Raw genomic sequence first — 22,687 nt, forward strand, 5'->3', positions numbered from 1 at the left:
AATTTTTTTGTTTTGTTTGTTAAACTTTGAATTTTGAATCATTATGGTCACATAATCACTCGGTTGGGTTTATTTTTCATTTGTGTAGCTGTTTTTTTCCTGGTAGTAGTCCCAAGAAAGTTGCACCCCAAGTGCATCGCTGCCCCAGTGGAGTGAAATGCTGCCAGTGGTGCTGAAGTGAGTGAGTGTGGTGCTCCTTGCTGGGAGCAGCCTGTGCAGCCTGGCTGGATTTCGGGTGGCCAGGGGGTTGCTTTCTGCCAGGGAGCCGTGCAGACCTGCAGAGAGCTCTGGCTTGTCCAGCCCTCCCTAGAATTGCTGGTTTGGCAACTCTGCCCCTGGGAGGTTTACCACAGAATCATTTTGAAGCTGTTTGATTTCTTTGTAGCCCTGCTGTGGGAACTCGGTGTTTTTGGGGTTTTTCTGTGGCTTGTTCTGCCTGCTCCAAGCTGGTGCTGCTGGTAGCTCTGTCACGGTACAGTGACATCTCAGGCTTTTGCAGGGCTGACAGCAGAGCTGTTCAAACATCTCTCACCCTCTCCTCCTCACTGGTGGCAGGTGGGCTGATGCTGTGCTGTTTGGTCAAATACAGACCATGGAGCAGAGCCTCTGCTTGGGATTTGTGTTCCCAGCAGTTTGCAGACAGGACCTGCCTTGTGCTCCAGGCTTACCCGTGGTGCTGAGAGGAGCCTGCCTGCCCCTGGGTGTGTGGAGGTGGGACAGTGGCAGAGCTCCAGAGCGCTGAGTGCTGCAGGGACATAGGGGGTTTATTGCTGGTCAGGGAGGTAATGTGCAGTTGCAGGTCCAAAAATAGGTGTCTCTGAGCAGCTGCTCCTCTGAGCAGAGGAGTCATCTCTTAGCAGAGTTCTTGGCGAAAGCTCAGTTGTTAGTAGTAGGGTTGCTTGCAGCAGTGTGTTTGTATCAGTAGCTCAGTGTTGACTGGTGTCTAGCAACCCTTGTCTTCCCCAAATGATCACTTTCAGGAGCTTGGAGTGAGTGGAAATGATCGTGGTGTTAAGAATGGGAACAGAAAAAGAGACGAGATGGAAGTGCTTTTCTTGGTTAAGTAGTTCAGTGGTGTAACTTGTGTAGGTAGCTGCAGTTCAGTTTCCTGCACGGTCATGCAATGGGTATTGGGAGAATGCTGCTGCAGTGCTCTTGGGGTTCAGGGAAGTGCTAGGCAGAGCAGATTTTGTTTGACTGCATAAATATCTCTTTATGAGAAACAAACCTGACCAATAACCAAGTTCACACAATAGCGACTCACTGGCTTTAGCTTCAAAGTCTCCTTGCCCAGGTTGTGATTATCTTTGCTCTGGGAAGCCATAGGGATTGTTAGATGATCTGTCCTGAAAATGGTGAGAGGGACAATGCGGGAAGTCCTTGCCATCAGCCCTCAGTGGGAAAGCTCTGGTATAAAGGAACTCAGTCTCGTCCGTGTTTGTGGTGAATGTTCCCAAAGAGCTGTGCACATCAATAGGGGTGACTTCTGTTTTTACCAGCTCATACTGTCAAGTGAGTTCATATTATTCAGTCAGTTCTGGGGGTTTTGGAGATGATTTAGTAATTTTTTTTTTCAGCCTACTGTCAGAAAAATAATGTATTAAAAGCATTGGTAGAGAATTTGTTTATTCAGCTCAGATCTTCTTGTTTTCTGGCACTGCTCAGCTTCCTTTGGAGTGCCTGGCTGCTGCAGGGCAGGCTGGGGACCCGCTGAGAGGGGACAGGGGCTGGGCGGGCCAAGTGTCATTGCTGCTGAGTACTATTGCTGTGAGTTAATCCTGCTTTTCAGAGGGAAATGGCTAATATGTGAGTAGGTGCCTTGTGAACAAGCAACAGCTGGGTGCAAAGCAAAAATCTGCTAAAACATGACTAATTTCTGAGTGTTGCACAGAGTTTCTGTCTGTATTCAGCAGCAAATTACCATTTTGAGCTTATGCTGCTGTTGCTTCACTGGAGGTGGCATGAGCTGTGTGTTTGAACTGATGGTCATTGCTATGAGACTGTCAAAGCATTGGTACAATGTGAGGTCGGCTCTCTGTCCTTCCACTTGCAACACGGCCGATTCTGTTCAACGAGAACTATTTTAATTGGGTTCCACTCTGTGTTATGTTAAAACTCTGATGCTAGGCACAGAAACCCGTGACACTTGTTTTGTTTGTTCCTGAAAACATACACTTCACTCTGCTTTGGCCATTCAAATTGGTTTTGCATGATTGTCAGCTGGAAATAATGCTGCGATTGGCAGCAGCATGGCAGCTTCCTGCAGCCCGGACCAGCAGCGGGGTAACTGCTCCAGGGGGGCTGGGAAATGGGAATTCCTGCTCCGAGAGCGTTGGTTGCTTAGCAGGCAGCACAGCAGCGTGGCCTTGGGGCAGGGCTGTCCCAGCACCCCAGCTGGCCTTGGCGGGCACCTGGGGACACGGAGCTGTGTGCCCGCGGAGGAGAGGGGCACGGCGGAGCTGGGCTGCTCGGGAGAGCATCTCAGCCACCCTGGGGACAGGGAGCTGTGTGCCAGCGGAGGAGAGGGGCACGGTGGAGCTGGGCTGCTCGGGAGAGCATCTCAGCCACCCTGGGGACAGGGAGCTGTGTGCCAGCAGAGGAGAGGGGCACGGCGGAGCTGGGCTGCTCGGGAGAGCATCTCGGCCACCCTGGGGACAGGGAGCTGTGTGCCAGCGGAGGAGAGGGGCACAGCAGAGCTGGGCTGCTCGGGAGAGCATCTCGGCCACCCTGGGGACAGGGAGCTGTGTGCCAGCAGAGGAGAGGGGCACGGCGGAGCTGGGCTGCTCGGGAGAGCATCTCAGCCACCCTGGGGACATGGAGCTGTGTGCCCGCGGAGGAGAGGGGCACAGCAGAGCTGGGCTGCTCGGGAGAGCATCTCAGCCACCCTGGCCTGGCCCTGCTGTCCCTGAGCACCGAGCTGGCCTTGGCGGGCAGGTGGGGACATGGAGCTGTGTGCCAGCGGAGGAGAGGGGCACGGTGGAGCTGGGCTGCTCGGGAGAGCATCTCGGCCACCCTGGCCTGGCCCTGCTGTCCCCAATCACCAGCTGGGCTGGGGCAGCTGTGGGTGAGGCCGGGAGCACCAGCAGCCGTGGGGCAGAGGGAGAGCAGAGCTCGGGTGCTGAGCCTGGCGTGTGTAACTGCAGTGGGACTGCTGGTTAGAAAATAACCAGTAGTCATGACTTCTGTTAATTAACTACTAAGAGTTAAATAAATGTTGTTGGAAAAACTAGTCTGTGTTTATTTGGCACGTCTCTCTCCAGCCGAGGCTGGTGCTAGTTGGTACACGCTCCACTGCTGAGCCTGTCTGCAGCGTGGTTTTATGTTTTCCATCTGTATTGATTTTCATGATTCATTGACCATGATCTAAGCAAAAAGCACACTTAAATGACACTGGAGACAGCTGTCTGTTAAAGTAGGACCTTTGTGTAGTCTGAAATGGCGCCAGGTTTTTCTTCCATTACTTTATCAAGTAACACACAAAAGTAATATTCTTTGTTTAATTTCCTTTTCTAGGTCACTGGTATGTCACCTCTCTTTTGTGCAAGGAGCAGATGGTAAATTCTTACTCTAAACTTTCCTATCGGTTTTGCTCCTGTTATTTTTCTGATAATCATTTGAGGTTATTCTGAAATGAAAGGGGCCTTACATTGTGTTTGGGAGGCTCTGTGAAGGAATCAGTTCTCCCTGTGGAGCTGTTTGGAAGGTACATGTGGGAAGTTCAGATAAAAGCAGAAACGTATAAAGCTTGGGAAGCTGATGTGTAGCTTTTTTCAGTTATAATCTGTCTCTCTCTGTATGGCGGGCTGAAGTTCCAGATGCTGTTTTGGCTTGGAGATAGTGGATAGGGGAAAAATAAGCATTCTGATGTTAACAGAGTCAGCCTGTCTGGATCTGAGCTGACAGGAAGAGGGAGAGATAAAGCCTTCATTAATGGTGTGAGCAGTGCTGAGGAGCCCGGGCTGTCTCTGGAAAGCAGTCCTGGGCTGGCAGTGCCCCATGCCAGCTGTGGGGCCACCACCGCGGCACTGAGCTCTGCCTTCAGCGGGGGCAGCGGGCTTGCTCCGGGTGTGCGTCCCCCTTCTCCTGGTACAAGTTAATTCTTACCCCTCCTGGCGTCCTGCTTGCCCTCAGCAGCTGCCCCTGGGTTTGGGGGATGCAGAGCTGAGGGGCTGTTGGTCAAACGTGCTTTTGGGGTCAGGTGGCTCTGTGGCTCTTACTGCGTTGGGCCTCTGTCTTGGAGCACCAGTGGGTTTTCTGAAGCTTGTCCCTGCCCAGAGCTCCATTTACTGGGAGTTGCAGAGTGGTTTGGACATCTGTAAGCTGGATTTCTTCTGGAGGAGACTAGGCTGCAAGGTGTATGGCAAATGTGCTCTGTCCTGAAACGTAGGCGTCAAGTTCTCAGCCTTTGCTGGGCAGCTTGGAGCCATGTGTGGTAGCACCTTCCAGTGAGGGGACCCAGGTCAATTCACTCTGAACTAAGAGTGCTGAAATGCATGTTAGGAGTACATGTGGTGGCCAGAAAAGGGATTTCCTGGATTAGTCCATAGGTTATATGTATAATACTCTATCCATTTTCTCTGTTATATTAAATGCATGAATATACTGTGTCCTGTGTCTTTCATACCTGTTTGTCCTGTCAGGCTTATTTCCAAAATGTATGAGCAGATTATTTTTAATTAATCACTGAAGTTCTGCTGACTTCCTCCTTAATCTTTGGTTTTTCCCCTCTTTCATTACTGAGTCTAGGCAGTAGCAGTTTCTGGTCAATGGCCCATCCCCATCTTTCCCACAGTGGTGTAGAGTCCTTTGGGGCTTTCTGGCCTCAGAGAGCAGCTCTGGTGAGAATGCTCACTCCACTTGCCTCAGTGCTGTAGAGCTGAAAGGGAATAATGCTGGCACTGACTCATCTGAGGGACACGGGAGCTGAGCTGCTGCAGTCCTGCTGGTAGATGAGGTCTTGGCTGTTTGCTGCTTACAGCTGGGATAAGCTTGTCCTCACCAGTTTGTGTAAGTTACTGGAACCAGGGTGCGAGGGAGCAGGGGGAGCTGCCGTGTGTTGGTGTAGCACAGTAAGGGATCCTTGGAACGTGTTCAGTGTTGGCCAGCTGGACGTGTGTGCCAGCACAGGCCAGGACTGCAGTGGTTTAACCCTTTTTGGCCTTGTTTTTGTCTCAGAAGTGGGAATACACGCCTGGAGCTGGCTGCCTGACCAGCTGTGATCGTGTATGCATTACCTGATGTCCCAGAAATGCCATCCTTAGAAATCCCACTGGACTGGGATGGGCAGGGCATGCCAGAATAAACGGCCTGTTGCATGTTCGGTGCAGGAAGATGCAGAAAGGGAGTCTGGGTGTGGGAGACTGCTCTGCCTACCTTTGTGCTGCTCACATTCCTCACTCGGGCCCGCAGGCAGCAGTGGGGTGTCTTGCTCATGTGGTTCATGACTCAGGCCAAGCCCAGATGTTTTCATGCCTGGTCTGGCCTATTTTCTGAGAATAATTTTGGATGCCTCAGTCCATTTTATTGTGGTTTTCTTAGTGTCTAGTCCAGCTGAAGTTCAGATGGTTCCTGGCCTAACTGCATGCTCAGAGGCAGACATGGCAGCTTCTGCTTTCTCTCTGCAGCTGTGTTCCTGCTAACTGCAGAGCACTCACAATTAGAACTGTGCTGGTGAGAACCTGGGGTAGAGTTTTGCTGCTGCTTTTTGAGTGGAAAGCTTTAGAGCATGAAACCCAGAAGAGTCTGTCTTGTGGCCAGAAGATGAGTGAAAATGCTAAAGGTTTCTGTGAAGTCAGATCTGGCCTTGTTGACCAACCTGGCTTTCCATTTCCACTGAGCAGTGAGTGATAGGGACACGGAAACCTTTTTGTTCTGACTGTTGGTCCTTTCCTTCAGCATTATCTGGCTGACAGATTGATGACAGTTACTATCCTGAGTATCCAAAATTTATTTCCTCATGCCTTTGACAGTGCTTTAGTGCTTCTTGACCCTTTGTAGGAACAGTTTGTATAGCAGGTTGTTTGTGGGAAGTACATTTACTCCTTTAACTTGAGTTTTCCTCTGAGGAAAATGGTTTGATGTTGTTTGAAAAAGAGTGGAATGGTCTGTGTGTGAGCAGGAGCTGCCTTGTGTGCTATTCAGAATGATCCCTTCCTCCATCACAGCCCATGGGTGAGGAGGGCTGTTGGCCCAAAGCATGTTTGGGTGCTGACTGTGTTCAGGAGCAGTTGCTGAAGGTGGGCTTTGACTCAGTGTCCTCAGTGTGTCACATTCCCAGTGGTGGCTGGGTGCTCTGTGTGGAGCTGTGGGACCTTGGAAATAGCCCCTGGGTATGTGTCACGAGCTCCCTGGAATGGTGAGAGTGGCCTTGTTCCCAGCTGCTGAGAGGTGTGGTGCAGAGCTCCACAGCCAGGCTGGTCTCATTGTGCTTCACATCTGCAGCTCTGTGTGTGTGTGTGTGTGTGTGAGGTCAGCCTTGGGAGTTTAGCTTTAAATAGGGATGAGACTGGCTGCTTTTGGCTTCTGCAGCAATTAAACCAAAACCCTGTATGAATCCATGGAATGGTTTTCAGAAGATCTGTGAGTACAGTCAGGTTTGGCAAGGCCATGTGAGATGTATGAGTTTGACAGCATACAGCTAAATAGGTGGGAAGGGAATACTTTAAACAGCTCCAGAAAGAAGAGTCAGAATTGTGTATAATTGTGACACATTTGGTGTTTGGAGAGGTGACCAGGTGCCTGATAACTGGACTGAGGGGTGCATAGCAGGCAGGGATGGACATCATTTGGGACGGTGATGGGGAGCTCCTGTACAGGGGGAACACAAGGGTTTGCCTGAGAGCTCAGAGTAGACACAGCTGTACCAGCAGCTGAGGAATGCCAGGACAAAGTGATTTGTAAAGTTCTGGAGCTGTTTTAGGCCTGAATGTTAGAGGGATCAGTGTCCCAGGTGAGACTGCCACAGGTAAGATGTGAGTGGAACAGAGACCTTTGTGGAGGTTGGGGTACCTCATGAAGCCTCAGATGAGAAAGGGGGACAGCTTGCAGGATGCCTTGAGGGAGAGGATCATGGTGGAGGGAGAGAACTGGGTAAAGCTGAGAACTGCAGCACTGACGGTAATGTTGCTGATGTGGGAAGAACAGAAATACCTTTGGACGGTTCAAGATGGAGAAAAGCCTGAGCTGGTCTCACCTTACTGTCTTCTTCAAGCCAGCTTTGGGTTGCATTCCCCTTGCCAGCGAGTGCCCCTCACTGTTGATGCTGGGTTTCACGAGGCTCTGTACACCCCTGCTGCTGGGTGTTCTGTCTGCACAGCTGGGAGAGGGGAGCCTGAGGAGCACCTGCTTTGTTTGTAGCTTGGATTTAAGAACAGAATCATGTGGCTCCTGCCTGTCCAAACAGGCAAGACCAAACTATAGAACAGTACTGCTAAAATTCTGGGGTGGTCTAGTATAATCTCTGAAGATTTGACTTTCTTATGCAGCAAGGTGTTTCCTTCTTCTTGGGATTGCTAATCACATTCAGTTTTCTGGACTCCAGAGTAATGGTTAATAAAATGCTCTGCTGAGAGGAAATGCTTTTTCATGACACGTGCCTATGGAGTGTCAGGAGCTGCTCTTCTCAGTCCGATTGCTCTATAAATGTTGGTTAATTTTCTTTGGCTGGCTGAGGCTAGGAGCAGTTGAGCTGTAAGTGGGGTGCAGAATGAACACCTGACTTTGCCATGTCCCTTAACCTTTCCGACTTTGTAGCAGCCCATCACTCCTGAAGAATGCTGCTCTAATGCCAGTTTAATCCCCCAGCAGTGAGCTGGAGGTGTGAAGCCAGGCTCTCTTGTCTCTCCTCGGTACCCCTGCCATGTGCTGTGTTCCTCTGTGCCTTTCCTGCCCCTGCCCTGCTCAGGTTTATAGATTTATGTATATACACAAAAATATGTATATGTCTATAGTATTTCCAGCTTTGATGGGTCTGTGTTAACTAGTGGATGTGTTTGCTGAGTCGTGCTACCATTGCGTTATTCTGACAGTGCAATGAAATGGATTTTTAAAAAAAAAGTTTTGGCTAATTTTTGTTAAAATACCCCCAGCTGTACTCAGGGTAGGGTGCTTGGGCTAAAGGGCAGAAGTAGAATATTCTGGCGGTGATGACGCTGTGAAAATAACTCTGGAGGTGCAGGTTTCCCCAGGGTAAATCTGTGAAATCTCTCTGTGATTATTGATGTGCAAATGAGGGTCCTCGCTGGAGTGAGATATCAGCACAGCTGAGGGGTCACCTGGGGAGTGAGGGAGCGCCTTCACCTCAGCCAGAGTTTGGCTCTGAATGATTGGCCTGATAGCGTCAGGGACTGCGAATAAAAAGCATTTGCACTTCTCCAGGTCCCTGCATGTGTGAAAACGCTGAGACTGTAGGGAGATGCTGCTTAATTAATGCGTTTGTAGGAACTAGCCGACGTAGTTATCTTGCAGCAGGGTGTGCCCCAGTGAGAGATGGTCTCTAAAGGTGCACATCATCAGACCCAGGCTTCTCTGCAACCCAGAATAAAGAAATGAGTTTTTAAAATTTGTGTAAATGAAAACTGGGAAAAGCAGGAAAAAAACCGCAGCCTTTTTTTTTTTTTTTTTTTTTTTAAGGGAAAAAATAGGACTTTTGTTGGTGATAACCAAGCCAAAGATTTGTTTTTGGAAATGTTTGTTTTGGTTGGCTGGAGTGTTCTGCAGAAACTCTGAGCAGGCAAGCTCTGTAATATTTAACCAGTTACTAAAAAGCATTTGAAAATGATTAGCAGTCAGTGATCTCATTGGGGCTGTGAGTTCCTTGCAGAGATTGTGGCGCAGCTCTGGGGCAGAGCCATGTTTGTTTGGAGAGCAGGGGGTGCTGCAGGCCCTGCGGGTTCCTCGGGGCTGGCGCTGGGTTCTCTCTGCAGGGCGGTGGCACTGGGGACGGGAGCCGTGTCCCGGTGGCACTGGGGACAGGAGCTGTATTTGTTTGTATGTGAAATGTGTGAGAAGCCACAGTAATTCATCTGAGTGTCTTGAGCAGATACCTGTGCGCGCCTGGTTCGTGTGAGGTGAAACCGACCCCGAGCATTTCCCTGAGCATTCCCCTGAGCAGCTCACGGCCTACAAACCCGCCGTGCTCATTGTGTGCTGCCTCTTGCCCAGGTGGAGCTGCACACCTCGCTGTGCAGGTGCCCCCGGTGGTGCCCTGGTGAGTGAGCCACAGCCAGGGATTGGTGAAGGAGGGTTTTCAAGCGATGCTGCCGAGCACGGGCTCTGCACGGGAAGGCTGTTCCACAGGGCAATGCTAATCCTTGGCAGCTGCCTCCTGGTGAATTTATTTACCCCGCAAAGCGACAAATGATATGGAAAGATACACATGTGTCTTCAAAGGCCCTGGGAAGTTGCAGATCAATTTAAAAGTGTCTGCGCTTGCTTCATTGTTTGAGTAAGCCAGTTGTCAGTGGGTTGCCCAAGACCCCTGTACTGATGCAATACCTACACACAGCCTGAGATTTACACTGGGGCAAATGCTTTCTGCCTCCTGCAGCCGCCGGGAGGTTCTGCTGCCCACATGGAATCTCTGAATGGTTTGTGTTAGAAAAGCCCTCTACCATCATGAAGTCAAATCATTCTTCCAGCAGTGGCAAGGACGCTGTTAACCCAGTGTGCCACATCTGCACAACTTCTAAATCCCTCCAGGGATGGGGACTCCACCACTGCCCTGGACAGTGCCAGGCAGCCTGTGCCAAGGCTGGACAACCCTTTCTGTGAAGGAATTTTCCCCATTATGCAACCTGAACCTCCGCTGGTACAGCTTGATGCTGTTTTCTCTTGTCCTGGCCCTGTTCCCTGGGAGCAGGCTGTTTTTATTTCTAAATGACACTCGTGCTTTGCTGCCTTTTCTTTTTCTTACAAGAACCAAGGGATTGGCTCTTTGTGAATGTGTCAGAGTTACTGACTAGGAGAAACTTGCAGGACACTTTGCACTGTGTAGTTGCCTTTCGTGTAGTGTTTTCATTCTTACTCAGCAGTGCTGCGATTTTACTTTGTACGTGAGTACAGAAGAGCCAGTATCCCATCCTTCACTCTTTCTGTATTGTGGTCACTCAAATCTGAGGCATTTGGTCTTTCTGGGTGGCACTTTGACACATTTTTGGAGCTGCAAAGCATGGATGTGTGCCTTGTGCATTTGCAGGTGGGTACCAAATGGAGTTGGTGGCTGGTTTCCATCTTCTGAATTCTGGCAACCAGGTTTAGACCATAAGAAAGGGCTGCCCAAGGTTGTCGCTCTCTGATGCAAGGAATGCCTTTGTGGGGCTGCTTGGGGGCTGCATCTCCTTTGTGTGAGATTCAGTTAAGGAGCAAGCTGTGAATTATTGCCTTTAAATGCACATTTCTCCTTCTGAAGACACAGCTGTGGATGAATTCAGCTTGTGTGTGGCTGTTGTGGATGGCACAAGTGTGATTCAGTATTATGGATGTTTTCTTTTGATAGGAATCTGGTGAGGTACATGCAAAATATGTGCAGCCCTTGGGCTCTTGGCTGGGGGCCACTGGGTCTGTCAGCGATATCTGGGTGCTTCTGATCTCATCTGGCAAGTCTGAGTGCTCTCATGTTCATGTTCCCATGTCTGTGTCATATGGAGATGAAATGCAGCTTGAGGTTCCTGAGCTAATGGCTCAGTGTCTGCTGTGGTCTGTGCTCAGCGCTGGCTCCGGGGACTCCAGGCCACTTCCCGGCAGCCAGTGCCTGCAGGCTCCTTGTGGTGTTCCAGGTAGTCTGGACTGGTTCTTCTCTGCCCGACAGCCCCAGCACAGCACTTCAGCCCACGTTGCTGTAAGGCCACGCAGGAATGATTTGGCAGGACACAGTTTTCTTAGGAGGAAAGGAGAGGGCAATATTAGCTGTGAAAGTGGAACAAGCACTGGGGTTTCAGGGTGACTACAGAGCATAAGGATTCTATAGACTCTGTTACCTGAACCAGTTATGTGTTCTGTTGGGTGTCTTCACCAAACATCTGATGGCTGTATCCCCGCGTCCCGTACCTGGGATGGCTGGGTCCCTGCCTTGGGATCCCTGCCCGTGTTCCCAATGCCCTCTAGTGGCTCATGCTGCTGTGCTGCAGCTCAAATCAAATGGCAAAAGGAAAACACCTTTTGTGTATTTTTGCTGCTTGCCTGTTAATTCCTCTTCATTTATCTGGGTTAAATCCCAGCTCTTCCCTTGGGAAAAAAGTTCTTGTGAATTCAGGTACCAGATTGTAACTGGACATCTCATGGATCTTTAAATCCACAGCGATTTTCTGTGGGTTTTTATTAAATAATGTTTTGTTCCTTACATTAAAATGTATATTTTTTTTCTCTCTAAACAAGCAGTAACTGGAAGGGGTGTGCTTGCTGGTGTCACTAGAACCAGACTTTGGTGCTTATGTACGTCCCTTAATTTCTTTGAAAAAGTAATTTTTTTTAAGCAGTGAGAACAACACCTTTGAACTCATGCTCTCAAATAATTTTTGAGGGGAAATGAGTGTTTTGTAGAGGTCAGAGCCTCCCTCCCAGCTCCTTCCCTGCTCCAGTGTCCCAGCACAGCCGACCCGGTGTGGCTGGGCCGTGCCGAGGACTGTGAGCCAAAATCCCGGAGTGTCCGGGGCTGCACGGACGTGGTGCAGCCCTTGGCTTGGTGTGTTACAGGCTGCTGCACGTGTGCACAGCTCTTCTCAGCAAAGGCACATGAGGTGTTCCTTGAGGATTTTGGGACAATGAACAGCTGGAAGAATGGCTTCATAGAAGTAGCGTTTAAATGGAAATATTGGGCTTTTTTCCTTGGGAGGACCATGCATGGTGTGAAATGCATAAAATCTGTTAAAAGTCCAGTGTGGTTTGTTTGCCTCTTTGGGGGTCTGGGTCTGATTGCCATCCTCATCCTCCCTCTGACACATACAGGGCAGGGGCTTATGTGTACAGATATACTTGTGTATATTTGTTTCTTTGTTTTTGGTAACTCAAATAAACTGGCTGAAAAGACGCCAGGTAAGTCCATGCAGCTGACATGGTTTTCCTGGTGTTTGGGCTGGTGCGTGCTTGCAGTGGCTTCAGTCCCACGCTGTGGCCAGCTCCCGGTCCGTGTGCTCGGCCTCCCTCCCTGGGAGCAGAGCTGGGCTCCTGCAGGGCCCTGCTGCTCCCCCTCAGCCGGCTGTGTCAGGACAGGGGCTGCAACGGCCATGGGAGGATGCCCTGGAGAGGGGGTTGAGGTGTGGGGGTCTGGGGGCTGCCCCAGGTGTGTCAGAGGTGGGGCAGCTCCCACCAGTGCAAAACAACCCATGCTGGTTTTACCTGGGCCAGGGGCTGCAGCCCTGAGTGACCTGGAAGAGCTGCTGGTGCTGCTGGCTAAGCTCTGAGGCTGCCCAGCAGTGCTGAGCTCACGTTTTGTGTTTTTGAAGCACCTTTTCCTTGAGCTGGGTGTCCCTGCTGTGTGAAGGGCTCTCCAGAGGGACCTGTCCCTGCTGGGATGCCCTGGGGCGCTCCCCCGCTCCCATCCGTGCAGCCCCTGGGCTGGCTTTGGCTCTGGAGTGCCCTGTGTGCAAAGGAGGAGGGCAGGGGCCAGAGCCAGCCCTGTCTGGGCCTGCAGAGTGGGCAGGCACAGGGCCAGGGCTGCTCCAGGCTGTTGTGCCCAGGCAGGGCAGGGATGCCAGCACCAGCCTGCCTTGGGAGCAGGGCACTGGCCCCTTGGAGCTGATCTGGGCACTGGGCTGCTGATGGTTCCTAGGGATAGCTCTGCTCTGCTTCAGACTGCCTCCGTGGATTGCTCCTGCTGTTTAACGCTGTCTGATCGTGTTCCCAGCATAACTGTGCTGGGTCAGGTATCAGCAGGGGTTACAGGTGCCTTGGTGCATCCAGGACAAGGGGGAAAAGCTTCCTTGGGGAATGGGTCTTTGGAAGGGAGAGTGTCATTCTGAGAGGTGAGGTGGTCAGCTGTGCCTGGGCCTTTCTGTGAAGGTGAACACTGAGCACTTGGGTCAGAAATCTCTGATCATTTTAACTGATGACGAATCAATTACTGGAAATAAATACAGAAGTAATGGCTTGGCTTTCATCACTGAGCACTTAAGAAGTGCTGATGATTTGAAAAGGCACAACAGAAGAGATCTGAAAGGAAAATGGCAATATCAGATTTATTTTCAATTTTCATCTGCTTCAATTAGAATTCAATCTGAAAAATGAAGCCAAATACCTGCACATAAGGAGCATTTTGTTCCATATGACTAGGCCAGAGAGTATCTGCAGGAATCAATCAGCACAGGACAGACAAACCATTCTGAGTCACCTGCCCTGTCTGTTGGGCTAAATCCTAAGAAACTGCAGAAGAATTTCTTTTCAGAGGCCTTGTTGCACAGTAGAAAGTGGAGTAAAGAGTGGTCTGTATTTCCGTGTAAAGACCAAGTTTCATGGCAAAGATTGGAAATACAAAGGTAAATTCACTCCTTTATTTCCTGTTTTAGAGGGAGCATGTGCCTCTGCTTTATGCTGGAATCAGCCAGGATTGTTGCACAAGGTGTTGTTACCTGTCTTCAGCAGCAGGGAACTGGGCTTGGGCCATCGAAAGGAAAATCCTGGGAGAGGCAACTTAAACTGGGAAATTGCTCTTCACAGAGCAGCATCTTCCTTAAATACATCTCAATCTTTTTCTTGCCATCCAGCAGTGGGTTTTGCTGGTTAATAGAAGTGATTCTGAGTTTTCTGCTGAAGATCTTTTCTGTTTCCCCTCCAAGCCCAGATAATACAGTTTTACAGATCTCCTTCTCAGTTTAACAATAATTTAACTTTCTAGGAACTGGTTTAAAGAATGTATCATTGATATTACATGCCTGCTTGGTACTGGAGAGTTCATATTTCCCTACGACAAACCTCTGTACCTACATGGTAGTTGCATGTGATGTCTCTGTGAATCTAAAAAGATGTTGCAGTAAATGCATGGATTTAATAAGTGAAGGAAATTATTTAGGAAACAAGACAGAGTTAAAAAGGAGTCCAGTCAACGTTGGGCTGTGTTTCGTGTAAGGAACTGATGAAAGGCTAAGCACTGCTTTTGGACAGCCGTGGAAGCATACATAACTCTCGTGTCTCCTTTCTGCAGCTCCAGGGTGGTTGATGGAGTTATGATTCTCCCTGTACTGATGGTGATGGCGTTCCCATCTCCGAGCTGGCAAGGTGAGTGTTGTGTGGGGTCAGAATTTCCAGTGTGGTGCTTGGTAACTCTTCCATGATTGCTCCAGTGAGCCATTGGCTTTGGAAAGTGACCTCTGTAACTGGTTTACACAGCTGCGTGCACGTGAAGCTTTTGTGACATGCAGTGTGTTTAAGGTTTGCCTCAGAAAAAGGAAATAGTATTTCCACTGCCATGGAAAGGAAGGAATGGTTCATTTCAAGATGTCTTGGATGTTCTGAGACATGAGCCCCTGAAAGATGTGTACTCGCCACTTCACAAGCAGCCTTTGGAAACCATCGAGTAAAGGCTTTCTGGGAGTCACATAGTTTTCTTAGTTTTACATTTTAACTTACTTGAGAGAGAGATCTCTGTGTCTGCTGTGGCATATCTTTGTCACGCTGAAATAGCTGAATTACAATGGTTACGTCCTACTTAGTGGTTCTTCAGCACTACCTGAAAACAACATCACTTCCCTTAAGCAGATTTTATTGTCTTATGATTTCGTTAGCTCTAACTGAAGCTGTGAAGAGCAGGATGATGATTTTTCCTGGGCCCTTCCCTTTTGCAGACGATGAACGGAAGCTCAAGATGGTGCCCTACGAGTGTGTGTGTGAAGGCATCTCCTGTGGGAACGGGGACCGGTGCCAAGGCCAGCGCTGCTTTGCTTCCCTGAGCATTAATGACGGGGCCAAGGTCTACCAGAAGGGCTGCTTCCAGGTCTATGAGCAACGGAAAATGACCTGCAAAACACCCCCGTCCCCCAACCAGGCCGTGGAGTGCTGCCAGGGGCACCTGTGCAACATGAACATCACTGCCCAGCTGCCCTCCTCCAAAGGTGAGAGCTGAGTTTGAGAAACAGGGGGCTGGCTCTGATCTGTGCTGGGAGAGGGATGGCTCCACTGTGGCTGAAGGGAGACACAGGGTGCCTTTGTGCCCTGGTCCCCACCCTGGGGCTGCTGGCACACCCCTGGTGCCCTCGGGTGCCCTGCTCTGTGTGGCTGGGGCAGTGAGGGGTTACCCTGTGGGGTTGGGGTCAGGATGGAGGCACTGCCTGTGAGGAGTGGCTCAGTGCAGTGGGGGCTGTGCTGTTCTACAGGGAGTGCATCATCCTCCATGCAGGTGTGATCGCACCTGGCTGTGGCACGGCCTCTGTCACGCTGGGTGGGCACTGAGGTTGGGTTGGTGTCAGTGCTGATGGGCTTAAAGACTTTCTCTGGGAATCTGCAAAATTATTTTTTCTCTCTTTTCACACTTTTTCCCTTCCCCCCTCTTTTCCAAGGGCAAACCTTTCAAGGAGAAGCTGCAGGTTACAGCATGGAAACACTAATCATCGTTATCCTGGCCCCTGTGGTAGTGTTGATAGTTTTTTCTGCAGTAGCTGTGCTGATCATACGCAGAATACAGAAGAACCACATGGAGAGGCTCAATTCCAGGGATGCAGAGTATGGCACAATCGAGGGCCTCATTGCCTCCAACGTGGGGGACAGCACGCTGGCAGTAAGTGACCCACCTCTGTGCAGGGGGGCAGTTTTCCTCACGTCCTAGCTCCCCTCTCCTCCTCCTGTGTGGCCACGTCACTAAGGGCATGTTTTGCTGCTGGGGATGCCACTTGGCCTCAGGACTTGAGTGGTGCTGTTCCTGTGCTCCCAAAACTGTCGTATTGATGAATTTTAACAAAAGATGGATTGGGCAAGTGCAGGTCCTTTGACCTGGGGAATTGCTCTGTACTGTTCGTGTTCCTGGAAACAGTGTCAGCACATCAAAACAGTGTGTGCCTGGGTGCTGGGGGGCCTGAAGTGATGGGAGAGGTGAAGAACTGTGCTGCATGTGTGAAATACAACAACCTGAGGGGATGGAAAAGATGTGATGCTAGGTGAGAAAGAAAATACAGATAATTTTGATGTTTAAAACCTTCAGGCCTGACTGCCATGATCTCGGTAGCTGGACTCTGGCATGGCTGGGATATCAGTGACATTTGCTGATGGAGAGCAGTGGGAGTTCTAAGAAATGTGTAATTCTTACTCAAAGCTCAATTTTCAAAATGCGCTCTTGTTCATGCGGTCTCTGTAGAGTATAATGAGCTGGGAAGTGTTCCCTTTCTGCAGGTGACTGTCCCTTCCCCCTTCCCTGAGGCCAGAGCACAAATGTCCCAGCAGCTGTCCCTCCCTTTATCTGAGCTGAGCAAGTCAAGCTTCGGGCACATGGAGTGTGTTTCTGAAGCAATGCAGAGTTTATTCTCCTTGCATTGCTGAGATAAAATGCCCCCAGCATTAAGAGGCTGGAAAGCATTTTCTATTTTGGTGCTGTCCCACCATAATGTGCTTTCACTGCAAGGCTGAGGAGTGCCCTGTGTCTGTTAATATTTGTTTTTCTTTTTTTTTTTTGTAATGCCTTTGGCTCTGTTTAATGAGCCCACAAATCCTGATATTCCACATTACTGGTTTGAAACAGCCAGTCCTGATGTATCCACCATGGCCCAGGCATGTGTGCAGCTGGTGATCCTAAAGCACTGACTTCCAGCTTTTACCAGCTCCTCTGTCTTATCTGTGCAAGATCATTTCAAGCCATTTGCAGACCTTTTGTACTTCTAGTTATTTAATGTTACTTGGAAATGCTGATAAAACCCGCAAAGAAAAACATCAAAGTTTTGTTTCAAAGAGCTGGGGGAGCTGGGAGCTGTCAGGCCCTCTGAGCCAGTGCTGAGCGGTGCCAGTGCTGCTGCTCTGCCTCCCAGTGTGGCTGAGGCACTAAATGTGATTGGGAGCTCCTGTGCCCAAACGTTCATCTAAGCAGCAACTCTCCTAGATTCCAGAATTTTCTTCTCCATTGTGTTTTAAGTCACTGGCTTTGTCACACATTAGATAAGTTTACATTTAGGATTAGTCTCTGCAGTGTAGTAAGTGCTTAAAGCCCTAAGCTGCTTAGTGGAAGGAGCTCTGGCCTCTTCAAATCTTGTTTTTACAGTTGCTGTAGATAAGTTTGGGGATGGCTTTTTGTTTTCGTTGCCTTTGTTTTGTCTCTGATGCAAGCAGGAAGGAAAATGAGCCCTTAGTTGGGTTAAACAGTAAGGTAGTCTCTGCCACTCCCAGATTCTTCTTATTGAGCACTTGTTAAGAGGTTCTTAGAAGAAGTGAGGTTTCATGGATATCTGGTCCAAGCGCAGCAATGCAGTTTTCTGGAAATAATAGAAAGTTGATTTCACTTATTTTCCTTTGTAAAGAAAGAGTCTAACAATAGTTGTTAATGCTTTGAACTAATACAAAACTCCTGGCTGTAAAAGTAGCTGGGCATTAGCATTTTACAAGGCTAATGGGATTTTAACATTCTATCAGGATCTCACTCATGTTTATTATAAGCTTACAGCTCAAAGTCTGCTTTCTATGCACTAAAAATACCAGAAACTGATAAAGCTTTTAAGAAAGATTTGTTACAGAAGTTTTTCTGGAGTATCAATGGCAAATCTTGTGTAGGTGATTCTGGAAAGTCCCTTCACCTCGTTTATTTGAAAACTGATTTTGGTTTTAAATCCTGCACCAAGCTTGAATAGGTATTAGAAACAGAACTGAGAGGAGATAAGGTGAGTAAAAGAAGAGTGAAGTGCTGAAAAAGGGCAGAATCTCATGACAGAGGATAGCTGGTATGCCAGGAGTGGGCTTCCAGTGCACAGACGTCTGTTGTCATATATTTATTACTCTTATTAAAGAAATAATGACTGACTAAGCAAATGCTCTTTGACCCTGAGTGACCAAATGGCATCCCCAGAGCCACAGAGATACCCCTGAGCTTTAACCTAACCTGTCCTTGGTGCGTGTAAACAGGGAAAAATGGGGTTTCTCATGGGTCCTAAACTGCTGCTTTTCCTTCTGAACAGGATTTGTTGGACCATTCCTGCACATCTGGAAGTGGCTCTGGACTTCCCTTCTTGGTGCAAAGAACGGTGGCTCGCCAGATCACACTTGTGGAGTGTGTGGGTCAGTGTCTTCTGGCTCTTTAGTTTTTTTGTAGGGCTTTAGTGTTCATTTTAAGGATTCATTACATTTTTCTTCAGCATATTTTTATTATTAATTGAATAGTGTTAATTGAGTTTAGGAGGCATTTGGGTCAAAGATACCTGGAGGCATTGGCATTGAGCCAGGGTGCTGTGCAGGCACTGAAGAGGTGAGGAAGCTCTTGGGCTAAAAAGCTTGGCTTGCAGACAGTATGTCCTGATCTCCACAGGACAGGGCTTGGTTTTGGTGGGGCTGGTGGTTTTTAATCCTTTTTTTGTTTGTGGATGGGTTTGGGCTTTTGTTGTCTTTAAATCTTCATTTTGCAAGGGGTGGTGGTGGAATAGAAATGTAAGGGCTGTATCCCCAGCATTACACTTCCCTCCTGTCCTCCTCGCTGCAGAGTTCAGAGCTCTGTGTTGTGCACGCTGACCTCGCCATGCGCTGCCTAAGCCACTTGAGCTGCAGAGGCACTTTGGCTGTGGCGGTGAATGGTGCCACGTCCCAGCTGGAGCCCTGTGTGCTGCAGGGGTGTGCGGGGAGGGGAGAGCCACGCTCCCGGGGCTTGCAGGCAGGGAAGGCCAGGGCTGCTGGAGCACAGCCGGCTCCAGCGGTGACCAGCGCACGCAGGGGAGGTCACACCGCCGGTGGGGTACTTGCTATGGCAGTCGACTTCTGCCTGTGAGGGCTGCTTGTTAGCTCACAGCGTCCCCTGTGCTTTCCCCACCAGGAAAGGGCCGTTACGGAGAAGTGTGGAGGGGTCAGTGGCAAGGAGAAAACGTTGCTGTGAAGATCTTCTCTTCTAGGGATGAAAAGTCCTGGTTCAGGGAAACTGAGCTGTACAACACTGTACTGCTGCGGCACGAGAATATTTTAGGTAAGTGGGACAAGCACATTGTGTGTCCTGGTGTGTCTGGTGTAAAGGTGAGTTACCTGGACAGGTAGCACTGCACGCTCAGCAGGCAGCTCGCAGTCTCTGGGTTCTTGTGTTGTGATAGATGGCCGGAGAGAAATTCTCAGGGAGAGACTTGCAGGAGGGGCTGAGTCCCAAACGGGGAGTGTGTCACAGCAGCTGTGCCTTGCTGCCCTGCAGTATTGCAGCAGGAAGCCCTTAGTCAGCCAGCTGAGCCAGGTGTTGGCAGCTGAGCACACGGAAAGCAGTGGCGGTGCCACAGAGCCCTGTGGGAGGGATGGCTCCTGCAGCTCTCAGGGCAGAGTCCTGCCCAGTGTGTCAGCTCTGGAAGCTCTGCTGGGACTGTGTTGGGTTGTAATCTCAGTTTCCCTGCAGAAATGGAGGGAGAGAAGGTGGGGAGGAGTTTATAACGAGATTTGGGGATTTGAATACTTTTCCTTATAGCTAAGTAAAGTGCAATATGAATCCAGTATTTTCTTCTGTTTAACTGTTCTGCTCAGGGTTAGCTCTTTTGGTGTTTAAACTTCAGTTATAGCTGCATGATGTATCTTTTTCCCTGTAAATAGGAAAGTAAATTAACCTTGTGCATCGCTCATACCTCATGTGCTTGGTTCTGAGAACTGGGCAAGTGGCTTTGTTGTGTTGAGCCATGTCTGAGGTTTAAGCAGCCCTTTGATTCGTGATAGACGTGCCCTTCTGTCACTGGTGTGCCACCTGCAAATAAAAGCAGCAGCACATTTTGAGTGCTGACACTGCCTCACCCAAAATCTGTCTTCAGTCAGTTTTCCTTTGGCTCCTTATTCTTGCTTCCTGTCAGAGAATGTTCCCTGGCTCTCTAGCTCACTCTGCCAGACATTTGTGTGTTTCCTGAAGCAGTTCCTTTCTTACTACAAAAATAACTTGGTGGCCTCCTGAAATGTGAATTATTGAACTTCCCTTCCCAAGAGAGCAAGTGACTTGGCTGAAATTACATTGCATATTTTCCTTGGTGCTCTGCCTGTGTTTAGTCTTTCTTGATGACTGTCAAATTTGTTGGCTATTTTAGGGACTTTTTTTTTAGATGCAATATTAAACAATATCACAGATTACAGAAATGTCACATTGTGCACAAGTCTGACTTTAGGAGAGAAGGCAGTGAGTGTTCTTTCTGACAAATGTATGTGAGCTTTTTATAAGCATGATTTGCTCCTTTGACTTGGGAATAAAACTTTTGTTCCCAGGTAAAGCTGTTGAGATCACTATGTGGATATCTGCAGAGGTGACAGGAAGGGAGCTTCCCCTGAATTTGGGGTTCAGTTTTAAGAGATGACGTTTTTGAAGGCAGTTCTTGAGCAGAAAATTTTCTGTTTCTTCATGGAGATCATTATGGTTGGGCCACCCATTTTAACCCTTTTCTCAGCAGTCTGCACTAGCTGCCTGTGGACTCTGAAAATGGAAATGGTTATTCCTGGCTTGAGGTTTGGGGTGTTTCTGCTTTCCAGTGTGACCCTCTCAAGTGGCAGCAGCAAATGTTCTACAGACTTGGGGTCTTTCTGCTTGACTGGGAACTTCCCCACCCCCAGACCCTTAAAAAAGAAGGAAAAATAACAATATTTTTAATGTGTGTGGTCCTAACAAGTAGTTTTTTGATGTGACTGACAAATATGTAAAGGCTTCTTGTGAATAGATGTGAGTTAGGGTTCCAGCCTTTGCTTTCACCACAGCAGTACCTGCAGTCATCTGCAGTGCAGCTGTAATTAAACACGCTGTGCCTTGCAAGAGGGGCCAGCAGCACTGACTCACCTTGTCCCAGGATATTGAGAGCTGAAGGGACCTGCAGGGATCATCGACTGCAGCTCCTGGGTGGATGGGCCGTAGGGGTTACTCCCAGCACCTTGGCATTGTCAGCACCTGCTCTGCCTGGCTGAGCTGCTCTTCTCGGGACTCTTGCAGGAGCGCTGTCCGCTCATTTTCGTGTTTCTCCTTCTTCCTCTCCCTGCAGGTTTTATTGCGTCCGACATGACTTCCAGGAACTCGAGCACGCAGCTGTGGCTGATCACACACTACCACGAGATGGGCTCTCTGTACGACTACCTGCAGCTGACCACGCTGGACACGGTGAGCTGCCTGCGCATCGTGCTGTCCATCGCCAGCGGCCTGGCGCACCTGCACATCGAGATCTTCGGCACGCAGGGCAAGCCGGCCATCTCCCACCGCGACCTCAAGAGCAAGAACATCCTCGTCAAGAAGAACGGGCAGTGCTGCATCGCCGACCTGGGTGAGTGCAGCCCCGCTCCTGCCGAGCCAGGGGCTGGGCGCTGCGGCTGGGGGAGTGAGGGGTGCTCTGGGCCTGGGGGGTGTGTCTGTGAGCCCGCAGTGAGCCCTGTGCGTGTGCCACAGTGTCCTCTGTCTGTGAGCCTCGTCCATGTGCCCACAGTGTCCTCTGTCTGTGAGCCCTGTCTGTGACCCCTGTCCATGTGCCCACAGTGTCCTCTGTCTGTGAGCCCTGTCTGTGACCCCTGTCCATGTACCCACAGTGTCCTCTGTCTGTGAGCCCTGTGCATCACTCCTGTCTGTGAGCCCTGTGACCCCTGTCCATGTGCCCACAGTGACCGCTGTCCATGTGCCTGCAGTGTCCTTTGTCTGTGAGCCCTGTCCATGACCCCTGTCTGTGACCCCTGTCCATGTGCCCAGTGACCCCTGTCTGTGAACCCTGTCATGTGCCCACAGTGTCCTCTGTCCATGTACCTGCAGTGTCCTCTGTCTGTGAGCCCTGTCCATGTGCCCAGTGACCCCTGTCCATGATCCCTGTCTGTGAACCCTGTCATGTGCCCACAGTGTCCTCTGTCCGTGAGCCCTGTCCATGTACCCGCAGTGTCCTCTGTCTGTGAGCCCTGTGCATCACCCCTGTCTGTGACCCCTGTCCATGTGCCCACAATGACCCCTGTCCGTGACCCCTGTCCTGTCCCCTGTCTGTGACCCGCAGTGACCCTTGTCTCTGTCCTCTGTCCGTATGCCCAGTGACCCCGTCCGCTGCCCTGTCCGTGATCCGCAGTGATCCCTGTCCTTGTCCGCTGTCGTGTCCCCTCTCTGTGACCTGCAATGATCCCCGTACTGTCCCCCGTGCTGTCCCTGTCCGCTGCCCTGTCCGTGTCCCCTGTCCCTGTCGTGTCCCCCATCGCTGCCGCTCCCTCGCGGGCGCTCCCCGCAGTGTCCGGCGCGGCCGCCAGGTGGCGCCTGCAGCCCAGCCCCGCTTTTGGGGCCGTTTCGGGGGTTTTCGTTGCTCGATCCCGTTCCCGGATCCCCGAGGATGCAGGGGTTAGACCTCACCTCTGAAACAGCGTGTGCGCTCCCGCAGACAGGCTGAGCCGTGTGCTCGCTGTCCCCGTGCCCTGGCTCTGTCAGCTCGAGTCGTGCAGGGCCCTCTGTGGGCCCAGAAGTGAGCTGAGCTCCCTGGCACCAGCTGGTTTGGAGCTGAAGCACGATGCACGGGTGCTGAGGAGCAGTCACAGCAGGCTGGCATGTTCGCACCTTGGAGCGATGTCTGACAGTAACTTCTTTTTGCTTTTCTCTGCAGACAAGGGAGGAGATAGCGGTAGAACT

At 50.2% G+C, this 22,687-nt stretch overlaps 1 protein-coding gene across 1 annotated transcript in view; it reads left to right on the forward strand.

Annotated features, from left to right (window-relative positions):
* Positions 1-22,687, forward strand: part of ACVR1 (activin A receptor type 1) — a 44,614-nt gene that overhangs the window by 11,517 nt on the left and 10,410 nt on the right. The window contains exons 2-7 of the mRNA XM_063161472.1: positions 14,135-14,208; positions 14,775-15,041; positions 15,486-15,703; positions 18,078-18,177; positions 18,923-19,069; positions 21,087-21,362. Of these exons, the coding sequence (XP_063017542.1) occupies positions 14,157-14,208; positions 14,775-15,041; positions 15,486-15,703; positions 18,078-18,177; positions 18,923-19,069; positions 21,087-21,362 (1,060 nt within the window). The 5' untranslated portion in view covers positions 14,135-14,156. The remainder of the gene's footprint in view (positions 1-14,134; positions 14,209-14,774; positions 15,042-15,485; positions 15,704-18,077; positions 18,178-18,922; positions 19,070-21,086; positions 21,363-22,687) is intronic.

This window comes from Melospiza melodia, chromosome 8, assembly GCF_035770615.1.
Source record: "Melospiza melodia melodia isolate bMelMel2 chromosome 8, bMelMel2.pri, whole genome shotgun sequence".
Taxonomy (NCBI): Eukaryota; Metazoa; Chordata; class Aves; order Passeriformes; family Passerellidae; genus Melospiza; species Melospiza melodia.